Genomic DNA, 18,668 nt, shown 5'->3' with positions numbered 1-18,668 from the left:
TTTAGCACCATCGACTATAGAATGGTCCAACAACATGCACCCCCCACCCCTTTTTGAGGGTGAGAGATGTGTTGGTAATTAAAGGTACCTTTTTAGTTTTTAGCCCTTTTATTTAACTCATTGTTTGCGTTTATAAGCAAAACGATAAATTTAGAATATTATGACCATTACAATGATTCAGAACTGTCACTAGTGCGGGTTAGATGAGCTACAACAAATTAAGATTTGTGTAATGCACAAAAAGGGGAGGAAGGAAACTGGGTGACAATTCTTGCAGGGTCACAAATCCCCGCCTGCCCCTTATTCTGAGGTAAAAAAGCTTTCACCGACAAAGATTCAAAAGCGAAACCACTCGTGCCCTTGGCATGTAAAAATTAGAAATTCACAATGAATATAATATGAACAAATTTTACAAAATAATAGGACCCTACAGGGACTCATTTACTTGGGGAAATATTATTTACCTAAATCAAATTTCTTTTGCAAAATTTATTAAATCTTATTCAGTTAATTCTATGTTCAAAACCATGCAAGTTAAATTGAACTTGGCCTGGTCTGTTGACAATTAATCTTAAATTATTAATTGATGAGGTAAAAGCTTATTAATGAGCCCAATTTCATCTCTTCTCAATCAAACCTCTGAATAGGCCCAGCAGAGTTTTAAGAAATCAGAGAAAATAGAATCCCCTTATTGGTTTTATATATCTAATGTCAAGCTCTTACATAGCCAGCCGAATTAAATTACCAAGTTGACTCCATTGAACCAACTGTTGATTGACCAAGCTTTCAAGTTAAAAAAATATGGTTCAATACTGATGACAGTCCAAACAAAAATATCAATGAAAAGAAATGTAATAGAATATTTTTTAATACCTCTGATCGTTCAGCCTTGAGGGTTTTATATTCAGAGCTTCTGCGATCAAGTCCTTCCCACAGTCCAAAAGGTTCAGTTCCCGGCAGATAGGCATGCAACACATGTTTCCCAGGAGGTGCTACATCTGAGCTAAGAGCACTAGGTACAGAGATCAAAACAACGTTCTGATCACCATCAATTCCTCTATTCCAATCATTTACAACTATATGATGAATTCCTAAATCCTTTTGGATGCCCTGATCAATAAAACATATATTCAGAAAGGTCTTGAGGATAATCAACGGTCAACACAAACAAGGCCTCATATCACAGTAGAATAAAAATGCAGGCATCACTAACTACTGAATACTGATACTGCAAATATAATTTCAGAACTAGGACAACTGGTAACCACAAATGATTTTAACAACAAAACTTACATAAGAGGGATCAGATTCATCCCATTTTTCAAAAAAATCTTCCCAGTTTTCATAATAGCTCTTAAATTATGTATAAACATATCAACCAATGAAGATATAAATTAATAATCATGATGCAGAAAGACGGATATAAATAAAGCCTGTATAATGGATATATATATATACAGCCTGTTTATATCTACCTGTACTGTCCAAAGCATACGCAATACAAATAGCTCTAAAAACCAAGTCAAGATTGATCGAGCTATAATCAGAGTCTCAAACAATCAACAGAGGAAATAGATTGTTAAAAAAATTATACAAAAAAAAAATTTTCAACTACAGTAATTTCCTTTCATCCAAAATATACTACTACTCATTAAAAATTTAAACAGAATGAATCTTGCAGGAATCAGAAAGAGCTAGAATTAGATCAAATAATTGTGTAATTTTGCGAGTCATTCATATTCCACCTTTTACTTCAGTCACTGCTTCATTAGACCACTCCCTTTTTTTTTCCTTTTTCTTTTTTTTTTTTTTTCTTTTAAGTGCACTAGATGGCACTGTTTAGTGGCAATAATCAGGAACAAGACGAGAAAGATATTTCCTTGGATGCAAATAACACTTATGCTTTGCTTAAAAAAGAACTGTTGTCTCTTTAAAATTTTACAGCAAGACAAGCAATAGGCATCTGATCTGAGAGATCTTTATCCATTTTCTTTAGGGGAAAAATTCCAGGTACAGCAAAGTAAATAGCATTCTATTACAATCAGTAAAGTGTAACAAGCTGTTTTTATCCCACATTGGTAGAAAGTTTTTTTAAACTTTTAGTTTGAAGCTATATAAGGAGCTACCCTCACCATTTGTAATCATACCTCCCATTTGAAGAGTTACAAATAGTATTTGTACTTTAGGGTATTTCTAATTACTATTGGTAATTTGAAATTTTCCTAAGTTATAATTTTCTGTAAGTAGTGGATTGATCATTAGTGCCCAAGGATATAGGTAATTATGTACCGAACCTTGTAAATATTTGTGTTGTTTTTTATTGTTGTCTTTTATTATTAGTTTCTACATTGCTTTAGTTTTGTTATATATTCAATAGCAATAGTTGTTGTATTGGTGTTTGACATAAGTGGCGTGCCCGGCACAACAATTGGTAACAAAACTTGGCTGAAGAGTGCCGATACGGAGGTGTTTTTTTGTTAAGATCCTTGATTCCATTTTTTATGCCTAAGAAAGACCTGGTCTAAGCGAGTGCTCAAAAACCATTGCAGCTCAGTCGCTCCCTAAAGGTCGGCTTGGTCAAAGTGGAATTTCATAGGATATAGAGTAGATACAGTTGGGATAAGTGCGGTACTATTCATCCTAGGCCTTCTATTCTATTGGTTTGCTATTGAATATATAGTTTTGGAAGATGGCAGAAACTAGAACCCCAACAACTTCATCATCATCTTCAAAGACGATAGCTAATGCTCGGTTTGAGGTGGAGAAATTTGATGGTACCACTAATTTTGGTATGTGGCAATGTGAGGTGATGGTTATCCTATACCAGGAGGAATTAGACATTACTTTGGATGATAAACCAGAGGACATGGGCAACAAAGATTGGAAAAAGATCAATCGTTGGGCATGTGATACAATTCGTTTGTCTCACTAAAAATTAGAAATATTGTGTTATGAGGGAGACATTTGCAAAGAAATTGTGGAAGAAATTGGAAGACACATTTATGACCAAGAGTGGAAAATCGGCACTATTTGAAAAAGAAATTGTTTTGCTTCAAGTATCAACCAAGAATTTCTATAAATGACCACATAAACGCTTTCAATAAAATTTTGGCTGATTTATTGAATTTGGATGAAAAGGTCAAAGATGAGGATAATGCCTTATTTTTACTGAATTCTCTCTCTAATGATTATGAGCATCTCACCACCACTTTATTATATGGGAAGGATAAAGTTACTTTTGATATTGTTTGTACCGCATTGATTAATACTAAATGCAGAAAAAATGATCAAAGGATCCATAAGGAAATAGTAGTAGAAGCACTGACAATAAGGGGACGTTCTCAGAGTTGTACGCTTGGAAGAAGGAATAAATCTCGAGGGAGACCTGCTAAAGATGAATGCGCCTTTTGTCATGAGAAATGACATTGGAAGAAAGATTGTCCTAAATTGCAACAAAAGAACAAGGGCAAAGCACATTCTTATGTCCATATAGCCAAGCATCATGGAAGTCAGATTTTTCTCTTGTTGGAACATCTTCGTCATATTACTGTGGTAAGTGGATTTTGGATTCTAGTTGTTTTTATCACCTGTGTCCCAATAGGGAATGGTTTTCTAATTTTAAAAAATTAGATGGTGGGATTGTTTTAATGGGAAATGATAATACCTGTAAAACAACTGGAATAGATTTAATACGGTTGAAATGTCAACATGGAACTGTTAAAACCTTAACTGATCTTAGATATGTTCCAAGCTTAAAGAAAAATATGATCTCATTGGGTGCCTTAGAATCTAAAGGATTCACTAGTACTTTGAAAGATAGAACCTTAAAAGTTAAATCAGGTGCACTTGTGGTGATGAAAGGTATTAGGAAAAATAACTTGTATTATTTTCAAGGTAGTACAGATATTGGCTTAATAGCTGTTGTTTCTGAGAAAGATGCAGGTTTAGATACAAACCAAGTTATGGCATATGCAGGTGAAAAATCTTTACAACAATTGGTTAAGCGAGGTTTGTTAAATGGTGCAAAGGTTTGTAAGCTTAAATTTTGTGAACATTGTATAATGAGAAAACAGGCAAGAGTGAAATTTGGCACTGCAACCCATCGAACTAAAGGTATTTTAGACTACATCCACACAGATGTATGGGAGCCTACCAAAATTGCTTCATTGGATGGTATGCATTATTTTGTCACTTTTGTCAATGATTTTTTCAGAAAAGTTTGGGTGTATGCTATGAAGAATAAAAATGAAGTGTGATATTTTCCTTAAGTGGAAAAAATTGGTTGAAACTCAAACTAGTAGAAGATTAAACGGCTCAGATTAGATAATGGTGGTGAATAAACAAGTGATCCTTTTGTGAAGGTATGTCAAGATGAAGGTATTGCTTGACACTTTACAATTATAAATACGTCACAACAAAATGGGGCGGCAAAGCGCATGAATCGAACTTTGCTGGTGAAAGTTCGATGCATGTTGTCTAATGTTGGGTTGGACAAAAGGTTTTGGACTAAGGTTGTTATGTATGTGTGTCATCTCATTAACTGCCTACCATCATCTACTATTAAGGGAAAAACACCCTATGCGGTATGGTCTAGAGAACCTGCTAATGATTATGATTCTTTACATGTATTTGGCACTGTTGCTTGTTATCATGTTAAAAAATCTAAGTTGGATCCTAGAGCCAAGAAAGCAATATTCTTGGAGATTAGTGCAAAAGTCAAAGGATACAGTCTTTGGTGTCTAGAAACGAAAAAAAAAAATGATTCTAAGCAGGAATGTGACTTTTGATGAACTTGCGATGATAAAGAAAACAATACGTAAGGAGTCACTAGTTGAAGAAAAGACCAGTGGTACTCAACAACAGGTGGAAGTTGAGACAATTTTAGGAAACCCAATGAGAAATAAGGCTACACAATGTAACTCTCCAGTTATAGTGGGGAACAGTGTACAAGAAGAGGAAATTTCAATCCGGGAATCTTCACAACAACAAGAATCAATTGTTTCTCAGAGGCCAAGAAGATAAATTCAAAAACTTGCTCAGTATACTGACATGGTGGCCTATGCGCTTCCAGTTGTAGATAATGATGTTTCTTGCACTATCAAGGAAGTAATGAGGAACTCTAAATCAAACAAATGGAAAAAAACGATGAATGAAGAAATGCAGTCTCTTCGTCAGAATCAAAGACTTGGAAACTAACCCAACTGCCAAAAGGTAAGAAAGCAATTGGTTGCAAATGGGTTTATGGAAAAAAAAAAGATTTCCAAATGCAAATAATGTTCGCTTCAAAGCTAGATTAGTAGCTAAGGGCTATGCATAGAAGGAAGGTCTTGATTATAATGAGGTATTTTCTCCAGTTGTTAAACATTCTTCCATTCGAATTTTGTTCGCTTTGGTAGCACAATTTGATCTTGAACTAGTTCAGCTCGATGTAAAAACTGCATTTTTACATGGTGATTTGGAAGAGGAAATCTATATGACTCAGCCAGATGGATTTAAGGTTACTGAAAAAGAAAATTGGGTATGCAAATTGGGAAATTCGTTGTATGGTTTAAAACAGTCTCCAAGACAATGGTACAAACGATTTCATCTGTTTATGATTGGTCACAAGTACATTAGAAATAAACATAATCATTGTGTTTATTTTCGGAGACAAATGGATCTTTTATATATTTACTCTTGTATGTTGATGACATAGTGATAGCTTCAAAGAACAGGGAAGAAATCAACAAACTGAAAAGTCAATTAAATCAAGAGTTCGAGATGAAAGATCTTGGTGAAACAAAAAAGATACTTGGCATGGAAATATGCAGAGACAGAATGAGAGGAAGAGTTAGTTTGACTCAGAAACAACATTTGAAGAAGGTAGTACAAAGTTTTTGCATGTCTGAGCAGTCAAAACCAGTTAGCACTCCTCTTGCTCTTCACTTCAAACTTAGTGCATTTTTTGTCTTCTAATTCAAATGAGGAACGTAAGTATATGTCACAAGTTCCTCATGCAAGTGCAGTTGGTAGTCTGATGTAAGCAATAGTTTGTACAAGACTTAATATTTCATAAGCTGTTAGTATGGTGAGCAGGTATATGCATAATCCAAGCAAAGGACATTGGCAAGTTGTGAAATGGATTTTACGATATATCATGAATACAATTGATGTTAGTATAGTATTTAAGAAAAATAATACTATTGATCAACATGTTGTTGGATATGTAGATTCTGATTTTGCAGGTGATCTGGATAAACGTCGATCAACTACTGGATATGTATTTACATTTGCTAATGGTCCAGTGAGTTGGAAGTCTACCTAACAGTCTACTATTACTTTGTCTACAACGGAAGCAGAGTACATGGCAGCTTCAGAGGCTATCAAGGAAGCTATTTGCTTGCAGGGTTTACTTGAAAATTTGGGAGTTGTTCAGAATCACATTACTGTGTTCTATGATAGCCAGAGTGTTATTCATTTGGCAAAGAACCAAGTATACCATGCACAAATGAAGCACATTGACATTCGATTTCAATTTATGCAAGACATAATTGATGAAGGCAAAATACTTCTTCAGAAGATTGCTATAGCTGAAAATCCCGTAGATATGTTGACTAAGATTGTGACAACAATCAGGTTCAAACATTCTTTGGACTTCATCAATATCCTGCAAGTTTGAATACTTTTGGAAGGCACCAATGATGTGGAACTCCAAAGAATGTTTGTGACTAAAAAATTTGTTGAATTTATTGTCAAGGTGGAGATTTGTTGTTTTTAACCCACATTGGTAGAAAGTTTTTCTAAACTTTTAGTTTTAAGCTATATAAGGAGTTTCCCTCACCATTAGTAATCATACCTCCCATTTTAAGAGTTACAAATAGTATTTGTACTATAGGGCATTTCTAATTACTATTGGCAATTTGAAATTTGCCCAAGTTATAATTTTCTGGAAGTAGTGGATTGATCGACAACGCCCAAGGACGTAGGTAATTCTGTACTGAACCTCGTAAATATTTGTATTGTTCTTTATTGCTGTCTTTTATTATTAGTTTCTGCATTACTTTAGTTTTGTTATATATTCAATAGCAATAGGTGTTGTATTGGTTTTTGGCATAAGTGGGGTGCTCGGCACAACATAACATGCATATGCATTAAAACCTGTACAAATGGAGATTCAGTCACCAAACAGATAATGAAGAATGTATGTCAATATTGTTCTCAATATTATGTTTTTGAGGGGGAATTTATTATATACTAACATAAGCATACTAAATGTTAGGAAGGATTTGACAAATCACAACCATGTGAAGATGTCATTCATCTATGGAGGCAGTAATTCCTAAAAGATGTTTTCATATGTGAAATTTCCAAGAATATGGAAGTTACCAAAAATGCTGGAGCCAAGATAGTGTCACCAGAATGATTGATTTAGCACCAATCTGGAAGCTTAATCAGTCAAACAATGAATACAACACGGGCTATGTTGCTAAATTGATGCCTCACCTATATTTCTAAGCATTATGGTAGTATTTAATCGAAACTCTATAAAGAACTTTAAAACAAGAAAGTTACTTCCTAAAGACAAAAGTGAGAGAGAAAGGTGTAAGATTTTAATACAGAGACGGAGATTATACTCTTCTCCATAACTTGAGGCTTAGATGTTGCTTCTATACATTCCCTTTCTGTCCCCCACTGTTACTAGATGTTAATTGTTTTTCCTTTATTTGCAATAGATTAACTTATATGTCAGTTGACTATGAAAATTGCCAAACAAATGTCAGTGAAACAGCTAAAATAAGTAAGATGCATGCTGAAAATACTGAGAACTGCATAGCTTAATATGTCAATGCTTAGCGAATCCCCAATAATGAAATAATAAATTAGAAATTATGTGAAGGAATTCTGATGCTATTATCAGAAACTATCCGGCAATCATCTAGTGTTCGTTTACCATGCTTGCTCACCTCTGCATCAAAACCCAAATGAAGATGCATGAACGAGTCACATTGTGGGGTACTTTTAATTCTGTCCTGGTATGACCTGGGAATAGTTTCCTTAGGTAACAGCTTCAAAGTGTCCCACATTGATGCATTGCTAACAACAGCTTTTTTAGCACGCACAAACTGCAACAGACATATTCATTTTCCCAATTAGTGTAACAAACATAAAATAAAACTCAATCAAGTCTTTTACTTCTGGTCACTCAACATGTACTCACTTGTCCACTTCTTAGTTTGACTCCAGTTGCTCGGTCATTTTCAACAACAATATTTTCAACATGACTTCCCAATGAGATTCTTCCACCGAACTTTAGCATTCCCCGGACAAGAGCATCAACAACTGCCCCACTACCATGAAGCGGATACTCAAGACTGCAACCTGGCTTATACCATTCTGCAAACATATACACCTGATATTTTGGAAGATAGATATATTTTATCATCAGAAAAAGAAATTTCATGTTGCAAAGAAAATCACAAATTTCCAAAATCATAATGTTAGGGAAAGATAAGGCTAAGTGGTGTAGGACCAGAAACTGAATATCAGAAATCAGAGAGTGAATTGGGAGAATTCTGGGAAGAGTATGAAGAAGAAGAGAAGAGGACAAGGGCAAGGAGGACAGAGCAGAAGAGGAGAGAAGAGGCTGCTAGGCGGCAAGGACAAAGAAAATAGGGAGAGAACATAAATGAGAGAAATTAGACAGAACAGAGGAGGAAGACGAAGGAGAAGAAGGAACCCCAGAGAGAGAGAAAGAGAGAGAGAGAATACAAAGGAAAGCCTAATACAAGCACAATTTCCTAAATCTATGCCTAAAATAGTTATGTTGAATAGGTGGACTAAAAGATGTAGATGGTCCTCCCATCACTAAGAAAACAAGGGAAAGGTCAAACGTATGGCATCCAGTGCTTCAGGATGAAACGCCATTTTAAGCTTACAGCAGACGCACCTTAAAAGTATTTCCAAATCTATTTGTTGAACCAGGAAAAAAAAAAGGAGCAGGCAGTCCATGATCTGAACGATCAAGCCATGAAACCCTCCTCCAAAATGCTGGAGTGACATAGGGATGGAAGCCAGGAATCATCTTGGTTCTTGTGAATCTGTTATAGTTGCACCACTACTTAATCCCATGTTGGTTAGAAAAGACCTGGCTCAAATTTCATGCCAGGCTGTCATTGTCCTTCCATTGATCATAAGTGAATAGAAAATATAAAATGATGATAGTCAAATACTATTTTATCCAAAAAATTTCAGTGCTGGAGCACTGTTAGTCTGCCCCAAGCCACCATCTATGTCTGCTAGATGTACTGGTCATCCACAGATCCACACTGGTGTAGGTGCACTCAGAAGCAATTGTGTATGATGGTTATCAAGTTCTGCTAGATCATATATGCGTGCAATATCTGAGAATGTTAATCTCCATATATGTGCATGACGGTTATGGTATTATTAATACTAAATTGGAATTGCTGGAGTTGTATTTACTTGTGAGTCTGTGACATGATGGTGGAGTAGGAGGGTAAATTCCTCAACCATTTCCAAGGTTGTATTCAATAATCTAAGGTTATTACAGACTCTAGTTAAAATAACTTACTAGATGCTCAATCATAGTTCCACATGCATGAACTTACTTGATGTTCAATCCTAGTTCCACACTGGTTGCATTCTATAAAATTATATAGCATGTGATGTAAAGTGATTTATATGCTGATTTAATTTATTTCAAAACCAGGGGATCAATATATTTGCTAAAGCTTTAACAGGTCCGGGGCTTCTTTACAGAAACTAGCAACTACAGTTTTCCCATCATGGGCATGAGCAATCTTATACAGTAATGGTACAAGATTCACTAGGTACCACTATTTTTTTAAAACTGCTTACATGCTAATTGAAATGTCAAGCAAGAAAAGTTGATCCAGCTAGATTTCATTCTGTTTTTATTTGCAACAGTTGCCTTTTTTGTACAGTGCTGAAAGCAGACTTATTAAGGAACATATTCCAAAATGGAGATTATAGTTTCACAGAATGTCACCAGATCTAGATACATAATAGTTACCATCTCTGCTGAGAGAATACCATTAGATTTCACCCCTGCGAGCAGGAAACACAGAAGATCCACCCAGTTCCGTATGAAAGAGTCTTTCAGTTCCAGTGAGTCAATGATTTCTGAGAAGGGTCTGAGAAGCTTTGTTGCTCCAAGAACTCCTTGAGGTCCCATCTGGACAAACGATTTCAACAGAGAAGGGGCATATCTAGCAGCAGAAGTGGAAAGAACACCCAAATCTCCTCGAATAGACAGAGGCGGTAAAGCTGTAGCAGCTGCAGACATTGGAAGTACGGCATCCTAACAAAAATTGCATTTTGAACATGAGAAATAATGTAAAAAAAAATGCTGAAATATGACAACTAATGGTTTTTTTTTTTTCTCCACTGAATCACATATGAAAATGCATTATGAACATATTTCAAGGCAATTGGCTGATCTGCTGACTAATTTTTTGACTTTGGTCTTCCCCAAACCCATGAAGGAAAGATTTGTCAGTTTTCAGAAGGCAAGCTTGCTTGAAAACCACCTTCATAGTGGTGATCAAGATGTGTACATAAGTTAACGAGAGGGGAAAAAAGTCAAGCACACTTACCAGAAGTTTTCGCCATTCTCGCACAGCATCCAAACTCACATGCTTTTCAAGGTCCTGAAGAAAATAGCTTTCTCACATGAAGCAGAGAAACATGTTTGACCACAATATCATATCAAAAAGGTTAAAACTTGAAAGTGATCCAAATGAATGTTAAACACACATGACTACGGATTAGATTTTGTGTTTTTCTAACAATTGAATCCGTCACACAGTGCAAATAAATGTCTTACAAAATTAATGCTCTTTAAAATTTCAAATAATAGATTCAATATTGAGATTTAGTTCTCATGTTTCACAAAATATATTGCAAATCGTTGAATCCAGAGCTTTTCCACTAGATAATACATAGATAAGCACCCATTGAAATGCTTTCATGCTACACTGCATGTTATTTCTCAAATTATTTCATCTATATATGATGAGGCAATACCAAAGGGGTTGGCTTTAGAGTCAAGAAGCTTTAACATTAGTCCTATAGTCCAAAAAGAAAGGTATTCTACAAAGAAATAGTGGATTCCCACCATACCACAACCTGTTCTAGAGAGAGAGAGAGAGAGATAAGGATGCTATGCTCCTATTTTCTCAGTTGGCTTAATATTATTTTGGATGAAAAGAAAGGACATATACATATCTACTTAGCTGATTATATAAAATTTTCAAAACCACAAGTAACTAAAAAGACATAATAGATGGTTCAAAATAATTCTAAATTTCTTCCAGGTATACATATGAGGCATTACTCAATGTCTTATGTATTTTATCTTCTTCAAATTTTATTTGTTATTTATTTTTAAATTTTTTTAGACGCTTTTGTCTTTTATCTTCAACGTGCAAAGGGCTATTCCTCTCATTTTTGTCTTCAAACAAAAATCTACATCACACGCCGGTTTGTATGAACCATCTCATATCCAGTCCAGACACAGATACCTTTCCACATTATGGCTTAATGTCGTCTTCAAGATCAAGTACTGCAACAATGCCACTCATACAGAAAATTAATATCTTGATGGAAATTCTAATACAGTGCACAATGTAAAGACACATTCAAGTTCCCACATTGCTAAGACATTTAAAAATTATTATTATTATTATTATTATTGGATAAGAATTAAGAAAATATTATTAAACCATCAAATCAGAATGAAACTAGAAACACCAGTTGGAAGGAAGGTGTGACAACTGAACCCTTTAAGCCATGGTAAATTTATATCAATTTCATAAATTGCATAGTTGTCCGCATTTCCTTTTTGTGTTGAACGAATATATGCTGAGAATATTGTGCATTAATGAAGTGGAAATTAGTGCGTACGCTTTCTGTTAGTAAATATAGAATTTCATTAAATTTATCAGTGGTAGGAAGGGCTTGGTGAAAAGAAACTAAGACAGTGCAAGTTAAAATATGAATAACATGGGTTGGGGTAGAATAAAAGAAAGGACACTGCTGAGGCCACATATGCGGGAGCTTTGTGCACCATGCTGCCCGTTTTTTTTTTACACTGCTGAGGCCAGGAAGAGAGACCTGTGGGACACCTGGCAGCACTTCAGAGCCCATGGCAACAAGCAGCTGCTCCTGGCTAATGTAATACCAGCAACAACATAGTATATTGTTACCACTTGCTGTAAACCCGTGTGTGTGTGTGTGTGTGTGTGTGTGTGTGTAATAGAGAGAGAGAAAGAGGGAGGAGAGAGAAAATTCTGCAGAAAATAAGAAAAATTCAGGCAAATCAGGAAAATTCAAAATAAATAAATAAAAATTGAAGGTGCATCGAGATCAATTGGAGAAGTTGATAAGGTAAATGTCCTTAATCTTCAGTTGTTTATCAAAGTATTTGGAGTAGAAATGGAATTTCTCAAGGAAAAGTGCAGGAACATGTATGTAATTGAATCCTAACACGGAAGAATTTACATTGTTCATTTGTTAATTAGCATAATAGCATCATCCATGTGATATTCTTGGTTTACATAGATGCATATTATTCTTCAGTAGAGGGTAAATTTATTTTCTATCACTATTGGGCAAAAATGAAGGTGGTGCTTGTTTGCTACTGCAGAGGCTTTGTGTCAATCTTTTGAATTCCTATCATATTATGAAGTTTGAGCAAGTAGCAATTGTGTCTCCCTTGGGTGAAACGCCTTACCCTTGCGTTTTGCACTTATACAGTGGTAGGCCAAGTTGAAATTGGCATTTATTGGTATTTCCACTTACGCGGTGGTTGGCCAAGCTGGAAATTGGCATTTGTTGAGATGGTACATCTATGTTGAAATGATGTTGAAAAGTGTGCTATTTGGATGACTTGTGATGGTAGCTCTAGATAACGAATTAGTTAAAATAAAAAATATGTTCATGAAAATGCTGCATATGCGTGCCTATAAATAACATTTAAAGGGATGAAAATCTTATATGAACAAGGGCAATTAAGGATGAAATCCTTATTAAAGGGCCTTTCTAATAGACTGCTACCTTTAAGATTATATATATATACAAAGCATGTGTTTTGTTGGTGAATATATTTGGCCCAAGTAGTATGGGATAATACAAGTTTGTAGGGATGTATAAAAATTACCAAAAGACCAAAAACCAGCCTGAAACTGAACTGAAATAAGTTTTTGTTCAATTTTTCAGTTTTCAGTTCTTAAAAAATATAAAATTTTGGTTGTGGTTTGTAGGTGAAATCAGAATAAATAATTTCTGTATTTCTTGAATTAATTTTTGTACAACCACTACTCTCTATATATAATACAACGGCATATTAACAAGGAAAGAATTGCCTAAAATAAATGCATAAAATCTGCCCATTAAATCCCTATACAATTTCTCGTATTATTGACCCTGTATTCTCAGAATTTCTAATAATCTTCGGGATTTCTACACTCCCCCTCAAGTTGGATCATAAATGTTGATCATATCCAACTTGCATGTGAAATCATCAAAACTTTGTCGAGGTAGTCCTTTGGCGAAAATGTCGGCTATTTGTTCTTTGGTAGGAACATAAGTCATGCAAATGGTTCCTTCTTCAACCTTATCCTTAATAAAGTATCCACTTCTACATGTTTGGTTCTGTCATGCTAGACTAGATTGAGAGAGATGTTAATGGCTGCTTTGTTATCATAGTAGAGTTTGATAGGGGACTTTACCGTGACATGTAACTCCTCCAAGAGTTTTCGTAACCACAGTCCTTCACATATGCCTTGCGCAACTACTCTAAACTCTGCTTCAGCACTACTTCTGGCCACAACATTCTGTTTTTTGCTTCTCCAAGTCACCAAGTTTCCCCATACAAAAGTGCAGTACCCGGGAGTGGATATTCTATCTTCTGTTGATCCCACCCATCGACATCTGTAAAGACTTCTATTTCTTTGCTTTCACATTTTTTGAAGAATAGTCCTTTGCCCGGAGATCCCTTGAGATATCTAAGGATCTTGTACACTGCTTCTAGATGACTTTCCCTCGGCGAATGCATGTGTTGACTCACCACACTCACTGCAAATGCGATGTCAGGTTTAGTGTGTGATAAGTAAATAAGTTTGCCAACTAATCTCTAATACCTTTCTCCTTCAACAATTTTTCCAATGTCTTCTCTTCTTTTTCCTGCTTCAATGGGAGTGTCACTTGGTTTGCACCTAAGCATGCCGGTTTCAAATAGGAGGTCTAGGACATACTTCCTTTGAGAAACACGGATTCCCTTCTTTGATCTAGCAACTCCCATCCCCAAAAAATACCACATTTGTCCCAAATCTTTTACCTCAAACTCAATGGCCAAGACTTTCTTCAACCTGTCCATCTCTGCTATGTTATCTCCAGTTATGATGATGTCATCAACATATACAATCAGAATTGTATTCTTCCCATCTTCAGACTTCCGGAAGAACATAGTATGGTCAGATTGTCCTTGCCGATATCCTTGGCTCCTAATCACCTTTGTAAATCTATCAAACTAGGCTCTTGGAGATTGTTTGAGTCCATACAGGGACTTTTTTAGTTTGCATACTCTGTTTTCTTCACCCCTTTTACAAAATCCTGGAGGTATAGTCATGAAGACTTCTTCTAATTCACCATTTAAAAAAGCTCTTGATGTCAAGTTGCTAGAATGGCCAATCTAGGTTGGCTGCCAAGGCTAGGAGAACTCGGACGGTATTCAGTTTTGCCACGAGTGCAAAAGTTTCTGTGTAGTCAATGTCATAGGTTTGAGTAAACCCTTTTGCAACAAGGCGGGCTTTGTATCGTTCCACTATCCCATCAGCCTTGTATTTCTTAGTAAACACCCATTTGCAGCCCACTGGTTTCTTTCCTCTCGGTAGATTCCATCCCACGTTCCATTTTTTTCCAAGGCCCGCATTTCCTCCATAACTGCCTTTGTCCATTCATGGATCTCAAGAGCTTCCTAAATATTCTTTGGAATTTTTAAATTGTCAAGATTAGAGGTAAAAACATGACACCCTGTAGACAAAGTATTGTAAGACACGAATTTGGAAATGGCATGGAGAGTACATGACCGAGTTTGTTTTCTGAGAGTAATAAATTGAGATCATCCTATGTAGGTTTATCAAAGGAGGACTCAAGATTACTGAAAGACATTAACTGATCAAGAGTGGATAAAGACTAATGATTGCTTGGATCTATCACCGGTTCTGACTCTTTTGGTGCTTCAGGTATGAGATTCTCTGTGTCCTTTAATTTTGGCTTTCTTGAGTAGACAAGCAACTCCTTGTTATATTGTTTTCCTGCATCTCCCCTTGAATTCAAATTTCCTTCTGTATTTAGCAGGTTAGAAGCATTTTTCAAGACAGGCTCAGTGTTTGGGACAGGTGTAGTAATAAAGGTATTGAAATCCAAAACTTGAGCTTCTTTACTACCCAAAGTCTCCCCATGAAGCGAGGGTTTTTTGAAGTAAGGATTAGTTTCAAAGAAAGTAACATCGAAACTAACAAATACCCTTTTTGTTGCAGGATCATAACATTTGTACCCTTTTTGGGTAGGAGAATAGCCAAGAAAGACACACTTGAGAGCGCGTGGATCCAGTTTATTGCGATGATGTATATGGACAAAAGCAGTACAACCAAACACCAGATAGATTTGAGCTGATACGGGAGTTAGGGAAAAATGCCTAGAATTATTGAAGAGGCGAAGCAAAAGAGAGAACCCAACTAGGCATCCTATTAATGAGATACGTAGCTGTGAGAACGGCATCCCCCCGAACATTTTTGGCATATTGGTAGTAAACAGCAGTGCACGAACTACTTCAAGGATATGTCTGTTTTTTCGTTCGGCAACCCCATTATATTGGGGTGCGTCGACTCATGAACTTTGATGTATTATTCCATCTTGTAAATAATTGCCCAAAATACTATTAAAATATTCAGTGCCATTATCTGTATGCATAATTTGAATGTTTGTGTGAAATTGTGTTTGAATCATGGAATGAAAATTGATAAACACAGAACGCACTTCAGTTTTGTTTTTTAACAAGTATACCCAACAAATACGAGTGTGATCATCAATGAAAGTAACAAACCATTTTGTGTGGGTACGATTGAGAGTGTTAGATGGGCCCCATACATCACTGTGAATCATAGTAAACGGTGTGGTTCGTTTGTATTTGGACTTTGGGAAAGAAGTACGGTGGTGTTTTGCAATTTCACAGATCTCACATTGAAAATCAAATGATGTTTTATTTGAACAAATGGAAGGAAATAACGGTCTCAAATACTGGAAATTGGGATGACCCATTCTAAAATGCCATAACAAAATATTACTATCCTTAGGAATGGATGCAGAATAACAGCTAGCAATTTGACTATGTTCACTCACAGTAGTCTCCTCAAAGTAGTAGAGTCTCTCATACTCCTTAGCACTGCCAATCGTCTTCCCCAATGATAGGTCCTAAAAAACGCAATGAGAGGGAAGAAAGTTAGCAGAACAATTGGAATTTTTAGTTAACTGGCTAATGGATAGTAAATTGCATGATAAATTAGGAACATGAAGTGTTCCAGTGTGATAGAGTCAGAGAGTTGGATATTCCCTTTGCCTGCGATAGACGAGAGTGATACATCTGCAATTTTAACTTTAAAATTTCCAGCACAGGGTGAATATGATGAGAAAAAATGATAGGCATCGATCATGTGATCAAAAGCACCAGAATCAATAATCCAAGGAGTTTTGGATCTAGAATTTATACTCAAGGCTTGCAAGAAATTACCTTTTTGGGCTAAAGAACCTGAAGAATTATTTGTGGAAGACTGACCCGAAGTCTAAAAGGTAGAGAACATTTTGTAGAGTTTTTCCAACTGCTCGGAGTTAAATGCAACACTTGAATTGGAATAATTTGTACTTTTCTCCCTTTGAGGTATTTCGGCTTGATTGTCAACCGTGGCTTGGTAGCCACGATTTTTGTTGCCTTGTCGTGGCTTCCAGTCAACTGGTTTCCCATGTATCTCCCAACACGTCTCCTTAGTGTGGCCAATTTTTCGACAGTGTTCACACCAAGGGCATCCCTTCTGTTTTCTTGAACTCTATCTTGGAAGAGTCCCTCAAGATACCAAGGCAGACATTTCTGGTCTAGTATGATCAGTAGAGACTGTCTCCTTCAGCATCACCTTACACCTACTTTCTTCTCGTCTTACTTATGAGAAAACTTTGTGTGTTGATGGTATGGGACGACGTCCCAAAATTCTTCCATGGACATCATCAAGGGTTCGATTTAGACCAGCAAGAAACTCAAACACCCGTACATTTTCGAGGCATTTTTTATATCAAACACTATCTCCCGAGCATTCCCACTCTTCTTCGAAACTCAAATCGAGTTCCTGCCAAAGAGCGGTCATCTCCATATAATAATCCGTAACATCCCTTTCTCCTTAATTCATCTACCACAATCTCGTCTTAAGCTTGAAGATTTGGGACAAGTTGTCGGCATCAGAGTAGGTCTCACGTACAGCATCCCAGATTTCCTTCGCCAATGGCAAGAAGAGATAGGTCCTCCCGATCGACGGCTTCATGGAGTTTACCAGCCACGCCGTGACCATGGAGTTCTCTGATTTCCATTTCCAAAGGGCGGCAACTTCGGTTAGGGCAGGTCTCCATGTCTCGCCAAAAAGAAATCCCAACTTCCCCTTGCCATCGATCACAAGTTTGATCGATTGTGCCCATTCTCGGTAGTTCTTGCCATTCATACTCTCCACCATGAGCTGGAAGGACGAGTTGTTGAGTCATGTTGAGCCCATGGTTGAGATGGCTTTGTTCTCCTCTTCATGAGATTCATAGGTCATCGAACCTCTGCTTTGCCCGGTAGTTTCCGCCATTGATAGCTAGGTTTTATCTTCTAGCTCTGATATCATGAAATCAAAATGAATAATTTTTATATTTCTTGAATTAATTTTTGTTCCAACCACAACTCTCTATATATAACACAACAGCATATTAACAAGGAAAGAATTGCCTAAATCTGCCCATTAAATCCCTATACAATCTCTTGTATTATTGACCCTGTATTCTCAGAATTTCTAATAATCTTCAGGATTTCTACAGTAGGGGTGTATAACAATTACCGAAAAACCAAAAGCTGAATTAATTAATTATATGATTTTTTATATAAATAGTATTCAAGTCAAAATCTAGTTGTATGTTTATAATAATATATTTCTTTGATAGCTACTTTATATTAAATTATTGCATGCATTTAATTATATAATTCTTTCTCATTAAAAGTTTTAATTGTGGCGAAGATGAGCTATATTAGTTAATGATATAAATGAGAGGAAAGAATGGGCTTTAATGACGGTGAGGAGCCTCCCCCACCTTACAATTTTCTGATGTGAGAGAAGGATGCTGAAGTTCAACTGCTGCATGCTGCAGCTGCTGCCTACTTGTAATTTCCCATTTTCCCCTTCCATCCCTTCCCACATCTGAAATGCAATGACAATTCTGACTCTCAGTTCCTTATAAATAACCACAGCCCCATCGCAAGCAGTGAAGCCTGGGACTGCACAATCTTCTTCATAGGCACATGCTTTTATTTTTTGTCTGCAAGGTTTAACCTGCAAGCAATACTTCTG

At 36.2% G+C, this 18,668-nt stretch overlaps 1 protein-coding gene across 3 annotated transcripts in view; it reads right to left on the bottom strand.

Annotated features, from left to right (window-relative positions):
* Positions 1-18,668, bottom strand: part of LOC131164594 (prolycopene isomerase, chloroplastic) — a 46,643-nt gene that overhangs the window by 1,211 nt on the left and 26,764 nt on the right. The window contains exons 4-8 of one of the 3 annotated variants that reach the window (XM_058121894.1): positions 10,617-10,670; positions 10,034-10,321; positions 8,198-8,389; positions 7,944-8,102; positions 874-1,110 (exon numbers count right to left, since the gene is read on the bottom strand). In XM_058121894.1, the coding sequence (XP_057977877.1) occupies positions 874-1,110; positions 7,944-8,102; positions 8,198-8,389; positions 10,034-10,321; positions 10,617-10,670 (930 nt within the window). The remainder of the gene's footprint in view (positions 1-873; positions 1,111-7,943; positions 8,103-8,197; positions 8,390-10,033; positions 10,322-10,616; positions 10,671-18,668) is intronic. The other 2 variants (XM_058121895.1, XM_058121896.1) reach the window with 2 other exon arrangements.

The sequence above is a fragment of the Malania oleifera genome, chromosome 9 (assembly GCF_029873635.1).
Source record: "Malania oleifera isolate guangnan ecotype guangnan chromosome 9, ASM2987363v1, whole genome shotgun sequence".
Lineage (NCBI taxonomy): Eukaryota > Viridiplantae > Streptophyta > Magnoliopsida > Santalales > Ximeniaceae > Malania > Malania oleifera.
This window is presented reverse-complemented; position numbering and strand designations above follow the sequence as displayed.